The sequence below is a fragment of the Prinia subflava genome, chromosome 2 (genome assembly GCF_021018805.1).
Source record: "Prinia subflava isolate CZ2003 ecotype Zambia chromosome 2, Cam_Psub_1.2, whole genome shotgun sequence".
Classification (NCBI taxonomy): domain Eukaryota; kingdom Metazoa; phylum Chordata; class Aves; order Passeriformes; family Cisticolidae; genus Prinia; species Prinia subflava.
The window spans coordinates 102,579,781-102,586,969 of NC_086248.1; the positions used below are offsets into that span (position 1 = coordinate 102,579,781).

Here is a 7,189-nt window from a genome sequence, read left to right on the forward strand (position 1 = left end):
ATGGACCCACCTGCAGATGCAGAAAACATTAAAACCCAGCGGTGATTACCCTTTTATTTTTGTTCACATATATGATGAGTTCATGATTAAGCAGAAGTCTTTTTGCTCCAGTAAATTTGCTTCCTTTAAAAATCCCCTTTGCAGTTGTGCTGCAACTGTTTATCTGCTTTTCATTTTAATTTTTGTTGGTTTTTTTCTGTTCTTGTTATTTTTTTTAAATGAACTTCCAGATGTCATTATTTCCTCGGGGCTGGAGTGAAATGAGAAGGTACCTGAAAGGGTTTAGGGTGCCAACATAATCATTGAATCCTGCCTTGCTGCCTGAAAATTTCAAAGCTTTAAAGCCTTGAAAAGGGATTCAAGTGGAAGTGGTGACACGTAGCAGCATAAATAATTATCTTTGGGCCCTTTCACCTCTGAATTCTTTTTTTACAGCGTACAGAACACAGTCTGAAGAGGTTAATAAACGCACTGCTGCAGAGTGCTTACAAAATTAATGCAGCTGCCATGGATCTGGGGGGCTCCCTGGGAGTGGGGCTTTGCTGCCTTCTAGCTCTCCCAGAGAACCAAAGAATGAACTTGCTGGGGTGGTGCAGGTGTTGGGCAGTTTTATTCCAGCCTGGAGCGGCACACAACACGGCGTCTGCATCCGCGGCTGGTGCAGCGCTCCCAGACTTCTGCTTTGTCCTTCCCTGCTGATGTTTTGGAACGGTTTTTTAAAGGATGTAGCCATCTTGTTTCCTTTTTTAACTGAGCTCATCAAGCCTGGAAACAAACCTTCCCTGCAGGGGCAGGCTGCAGGAGCCTCCCCAGCAGGTCTTGCTTGCCGGCTCCCCATTTTCCATGGTTATCTCGGCTGTCATGGGTTGGAATCAAGACGGATTTCTCTTTTAAAGAAAGGAAAGGAAGCTCCTTTTTCCCTCCACACCAAAAATCCCCAAGTAAAGAGCAGACCAAGCCTGTAGCTGGTCTCTGCAGTGTACCAGGTTTGGAAATTATTTTAAATGTTTCGGGGATGATCTGTGAAATTTTCCAATGGATTTTCCCCTGAATAACTGATGTACCAAATGCCTGAATTTAAGTACAAATATACATCTAATTTGAAGTCATTTCCAAAGCGGGATTTGGATCTCTTTAACCTCTTATTAAAGGAAACGAGTGCTGGAAAACACCACTTCTGCAACAACTACAGCTTTCGTTTTTCCTTAAAACACTTTTGTGTAAAAATACTGAGTGTGAGCTGTCGCATATATTGCTGTCTGTCCCTGGCTCCAACATTTGTTCCTTTGCTGCAGATGGAACACGGCAGAGGTGTCACAGGTGAGAATTCCCTTGCCCACAGCGCTGGCTATGGAGCTGGATTTATTTGGGATTCCAAAGCCAGTGCACTCCGCTCTGCACCAAGGGATCCAGCCCCAGCCTGTGTTTTTGGGAGACTCCACAGCCGGATGAGGGATACTCAGCCCTGCCCCTGGCACCTCTCCATGCAGAGGATGTTTTGTCCCAGTTCTGTTGGGCGCCTCAAGCTCACCCCACTTGTTTACTCATGTTGCTAATCCCAAAAATAAATGCTTGCTTTTGTTTGTTTGTTTGTTTGCAGGCATACGGCCCCGGGAGGCCCTACCCGCTCCCACCTCCCGCAGGAAGGTACAGCTGGAATTAGCTCCTGCATCCCATTTTTTTTTAAACATGGAAAACATTTGAGTTTTTTGCTTTTGTTCTTTGTATTATTTGTGGGGTGAGGGGGAAAAAGAAATGAGTCTGTTAAGCACCATCCCTGTAGTTTTTAAACTGATGTCTGTTTTAAATGTGCACATTTCATACGGACCTGACAATGATTTTTTGGGAGGGACTGGAAAGAGTGAATTACTGTTGGACGCAGTGGGAGGGCTGCGTTGTCCTCCTTACATATCCAAGCTGTGCCGAGCGCTGCCCATCACTCTGAACTCCAAACATCCTCTACTCCACACACAAGAGCCTGAAAACAGACCTGGAGTTGCAAAGAATGCCTAGAAATGGGATTTTATGAACTCCTGGGGCAGACGCAGCAGGCAGCCAGCAGCACTGAAAGACACAGCCCTCGCTGCTCCTTGGCAGATGCTTCCTTCGGTTTCTCACAGAGAAAGTTTTTCGGACTCTGAAGTAAAACATTTCAACTTTTACAACGTCTGCCTGTTTCTGGTGTGGGTTTTGTCGTGGTATAATCAGGCAGGGGCTGTGAGTTTCTGTTTGATACCTAATTTAAAATAGCTGCAAAGGGCAGAGGTTCCATTCATTTTTAGCATTCTTTCTAGGGATTTTCTGTATGAGTGTACCAAATCAGTAAATATTTTTATTTGCTTTATAAAGTGGCTTTTGAAATTCTGAGCGGTGGCGTGTGGTTAATTTCCAGCACCCTCCAGAGCCTGTTTGTATCTTTTACCTGTGTGCGCACTTTCCCATTGATTTATTGGAAAATAATTCCACTCAACCTTTAGCTCATAAAATCTTTGTTTAATTAAAAAAAATAAAAACGAGAGCATCCAGTTCAGCTTTCCCTTTGGACTTTTCCATTAAATCCAGGTATTGTATAAATCAGTAGAATTTCCAGCCCCACTCCTGCCCCGACTCCATGGTGCTCTCTTTCCTAACATCCAGGTGTTAATCACCAACAACCGGGGGAAAGCCCAGACATACCAGTGTAACCTTGGAAGGAAGAAATCATCAACCTGGATTCATTATTTTCAAGTGATGGAGGGTGGAGCAGAATCCTTCATTGTGATGCAGCATTCCCGGGGCTGGGAGCCGACAGCCCTCCCCAGGGCCTTCTGCCGAGGCCAGGTAAAGATTGGGGGCTCAAAAAGTGCCATTTTGCTTTTCCAGCAGGACAAAATGAGCTCTGAGGGTGAGTTTTCATAGGAAGGGGCTGGAGGAAGGGGTGAGGTGGGTGACTTATGTTCCAAAAGTGGACGAATCTGGCTGCTGATGGCTTTTTCCCTTGCTCCCGTTTTTTGGGGGCATGAAAACAAGTCTGGGTTAACATTTTGGGGGGCTGCTGTGGAAAAGCTCATCCCTGCAGGCTCCCCTTTGCCCAACTGTTTACCCCTTTGCAATCTGATTCCAAGTGGAGCCAGCCTGGGCTCTGGGAGCTGCGATGCCCACTTGAACCCTTGGAGTGATGCTCAGAGCAGCACGCCAGTCCAGGGGCTCCGTTTTCTCTGGCTGGGGTGCAGGGCTGGAATGCAAGACTTGGCCGAGCAGCACTGCTCTGCTTCAGCTGCTGGGGGGTCTGGGGTCACCCTGGGACAGCATCCCTGTGGAACTCCTCAGGCTGCTCTGCCGATAGATAGTTTTTTCCCCACTCTGGAGCTGAGCCAGACATACCCCCTTGGATTTAACAAAATTTGAGGGGGAAACCACTCACCCCAGGCCAGGCTCAGTCCCAACCCCAGACACTCTGAGCCGTTTCCCATGGAAGTCAACAGGGAGAAATTCTCCCTCATGGAAAGGGGAGGGAGGCGGGGGTTGCCGAGTGGTACCTGCTGGGAGGGGAAGGGGTTCTCTTCCCGGAAGAACGGTGGAGATCTCCTTGCCCTCTAGGCTCCCGCATGGGTCTTGGGAAGGGGTCTGGGAGTGGATCTGTGGTCTTGCAGAGGCCAAAACCCCCATTTTCCACCTCAAAATAGTTCCTTCATGGCACAGCCGGGAGTGGTCCCCAGCGCTGCCCAGGGCTGAGGAGCCCTGCCAAGGCTGGGGTTCAGTGGGTTCCCCAAGAATGGGAGAGCCTGCCAAAGGTGGGGGTGTGGGGTGCTGAATTAAATCCTTGGCAGCAGAGAGGGAGGCATAAAAAAAGTGAATTTTGGGATTGCCCTTTAATCTGTACACCGAGAAAGAAGTAGCCGACTCGTGAGAACAAGGCTTCCTTTTATTGTTTAAAATAAAATTAAAATAAAAATTTTAAAAACCAAAGAAACAAAAAATGCCAGAAAGTCCCGAGGAGCGTTTCTCGACGTGCGGGATTTCCTCGGGAAAGGGCACGGGGATAAACCTCTCTCCGGCGCGGCGCATCCTCCGACCCCGGCGGGAAGCGGGGTCCAGCCCCGGCAATTCCCGGGCTCTCCGCTACCCCCGCAAGGCTCTGAGCTCGTCGGAAGCTGAGCCAGGGGCCGGGGGCTTCCGCGGGACGCGCGCCCCGTCCGCACACGGGCATTCATCAACTGCGCGATATTTAACAACGAGAAAAACTGGATTTCCCCCTTAAATCTGAGCACCGGCGCTCCAGGGCTTTCCTGCCAGTGCTCCCACCTCGAGCTGCGACTCTGTATTTACCTCGGATGGGGATAAGAACGGAACGGCACTCAGGGGCACCTCCACGGAATTAATTCGGCAGAGATGAGTTGCGCTTCAGAGTGTTTTTTGTGGCGCTCCGCGGGGCTGCTGCGGTACGCGCCGGGGCTCCCGGGCTGCGCTGCCGCCGGGGAGCGCGGCCGGGCCGGAGCAGAGCCCCGCGCAGCCCCCGCTCCGTCGAGAGGATCCCTCGGCGGCCAGGACACTGAGGCGTGGACACGCGTGCACACCGACACTCTCACACATCCACACTCACACTCAAGCAAGCACTCGGCGCTGCTGTCGGGGCCGTTTGTCCAAAAATCGGGGAGACTTAAAAAAAAACTCGAAGGGAGACCGGGAGGGGACCGGGGGTGGGGCAGCCGTCGGCGATCCCCGCGGGCACCTGGCCGGGCGGAGCGTCCGGTGCCGGAGGAGAGGGGCTGTCGGGGAAACACACGCGGTACGCATCGATTACCACGTCCTGCCGTAGAGCAGGTTAGGGCTGACCATGCCGCCGTTGTAGTCGACGCCGGCCGAGTCCAGGGGGGCCAGGGGGGCCACGGGGCCATGCAGCGCCGGTGGGCTGGGCGACAGCTCCTCCAGGTCGGCAGCCTGCCCCAGCGAGCCGGGGTGCGGGTGCGCGGCGGCGGCGGGGGCCGCGGCGGCTGCCTGCCCGGGGCCTGGGGTGCCGCTGCCCGGCGGCGGGCAGGGTTTGCCGTCCTTCACCAGCACCGGCACGGCCACGCGGCGCGGCGAGGGCGGCTGGCACAGGCCGCCGCCGCCGCCGCCGTCGGGGTGCAACTGCTGGGTGGCCGCCTTGTCCTTGGCCTGGCGCTTCATCTTGTAGCGGTGGTTCTGGAACCAGATCTTCACCTGAGTGGGGGTCAGGTGGATCAGGCTTGCCAGGTGCTCCCGCTCCGGCGCCGATAGGTACTTCTGCTGCTTGAAGCGGCGCTCCAGCTCGTAAACCTGCGCCTGGGAGAAGAGCACCCTCCTCTTCCTTCGCGGCGCCGCGTGCAGCGGCACGATGGCCTTGGCACCCTCGGCGATGCCGCTCAGGCTGCCCATGCCGGCCACGTTCATCCCCGCCGACGGGCCCATGAACCTGGAGACTGAGCGGGACGGGCGGCTCAGCACCAGCTATCGCCCGCCCCGTCGGGGCCGCGGCTCCCTCCGCGCCCCCCCGCCCCCCTCCTCCGCCGCGCACCCGGTGCCCGCACTTACTGCTAGAGTAGCGGGGGTCGCCGCCGGGCCCGTACCAGCCACTGCCTGCTGCCGCGCCGCCCCGCATCCCCTCGGGATAGGCAGGCAGCTCGCCCACGTTGCCCAGCCCGCCGTTGCAGTAGCCCCCGACGGCGCCGTGCGGAAATTGCGAGACGCCGTGGGACATGTGGTAGGCGGCCGCGCCCGCCGGGACATGCTGCGGTACGGCGGCGGCGGCAGCGGGGGGCACAGTCGCCTGGCGGTACGGCCCGAGGGGCGCGCCCAGCCCCCCCGCCCCGTCCATGCCGCCGAACTTCTTGTAGCTCTCCTCCATCGGGCTCAGGATGTCGGTGACCGAGAAGGGCGTCGTGTGCTTGGGGCTCAGCGACATGGCGCGACGGGGCGGGCCGGGCCAGGCGCTGCCGCCGGCACCGGCGAGCCGTCCGCGGCGGCCACCAGCCCCGGACGCCGGTAGCTCGCCGGTTCTTTTAGCCCGGCGCCGGGTTTACGCCAGACGCGGGGGGGCGGAGCGGCGGCGGGCGGCCCCGGCCCCTCCCCTCCTCCCGCCGGCCCCCGGCCCCGGCCCCCTCCTCCTGGCCATTGTCCTGCGCCCGCCCGACGGCTCTTAAGCCCGGCCACCCCGGGGCAGCGCCGGAGCGGCTCCGAGCGGCCCTGGCCCCGCCGCCCTCGCCCGTAAGTACCTGCCCGTTCCCCTGATCCCCTCTCCACGGTGCGCGACCACCCCCGGGCAGAGCGTCCCGGGGTGGCGCGGCTCCCGCCCGGCCCCGACGGCAGGAGCCGAGCAGTCCTGTCCCCACTGTCGGCAGGGCCCCCGGGCTGCGCGGCTCCCTCCCGGCCCCTCGGAGACACTGCCGCGGGGTACGAGACTGGCAGGGACCCCCGCTACATCGGGGCCCCTTTAGGGACGATGCTTCGTTTGCGGTTTTGTTTTGGTGTTTCTTTCTGTCGTTCTCCGTTTGTTCGTTGGTTTTGGCACAACGAAAGGCTCCCCCGGGATACCCCGAGCTCGTGGACGTGGCCGTGGCGTCCCGGGAAGCGGCTGCGGGGTTCCTGCCCCGGACCCCGCGCCCGTCGGAGGTAGATCCACGGGGCCGCTCCCGGGGCCGCGGGACTCAGCGGGGTCTCTGCCGGGCTGAGAGGCCGGGGCACGACCGGACCCCGCGGTCAAAGCTGTCCCCCGCTCCCCCGGGCCGGGCACCACCGCGATGGGGCGGGCGGAGCCTGTGCGCGGGGAGATGCGCTGGGTGCGCACCTGGCCGCGCCCGGGCCGTGCGTGGGGACCCGCGGGGCTGCGCCTTCCCCACAAATTGATGAAACTCGTTGCATTCAGTGAGCAGCACTCGCACCTCCCTCCAGAGAGGGCACCGGTTCCCGAGCTGCTGCCGGACTCCTCTCTGCACGGACTGAGGCCCGTTTTGGGGAGCCAGGGTTATCCCAAACCCTCCAGACTGGACCCTTCCCTTCTCAAGCCCTATCTTTTCGCTGATCATTTTGGAGGCAAGGCTCCTGCAGCTCTGTGGTGATTGTTAAAAATAAAAGATCAGAGCACAGTTTTGCGTTTTAAAGTTTGTGCTCCCCGCTGAAACTCTGAGACTCTGGCGAGGGTCAGGAGTTAAACGGATCCCGAATCTCCGCACACTGCTATCCAAATCCCACC

General features: G+C 57.7%; 2 protein-coding genes across 2 annotated transcripts in view; one reads left to right on the plus strand and one right to left on the minus strand.

Annotated features, from left to right (window-relative positions):
- Positions 1–2,367, plus strand: part of XRN2 (5'-3' exoribonuclease 2) — a 33,618-nt gene extending 31,251 nt beyond the window's left edge. Inside the window, exon 30 of the mRNA XM_063391296.1 lies at positions 1,601–2,367. Coding sequence (XP_063247366.1) covers positions 1,601–1,663 — 63 coding nt within the window. The 3' untranslated portion in view covers positions 1,664–2,367. The remainder of the gene's footprint in view (positions 1–1,600) is intronic.
- Positions 2,368–4,779: 2,412 nt separating this feature from the next.
- On the minus strand, positions 4,780–5,905 carry NKX2-4 (NK2 homeobox 4). The gene is made up of 2 exons (XM_063391920.1): positions 5,533–5,905; positions 4,780–5,420 (listed from the first exon to the last, which is right to left on the minus strand). The coding sequence occupies exons 1-2, from the start codon at positions 5,900–5,902 to the stop codon at positions 4,780–4,782; spliced, it is 1,011 nt and encodes a 336-aa protein (XP_063247990.1). The 5' UTR covers positions 5,903–5,905.
- Positions 5,906–7,189: the final 1,284 nt, after the last annotated feature.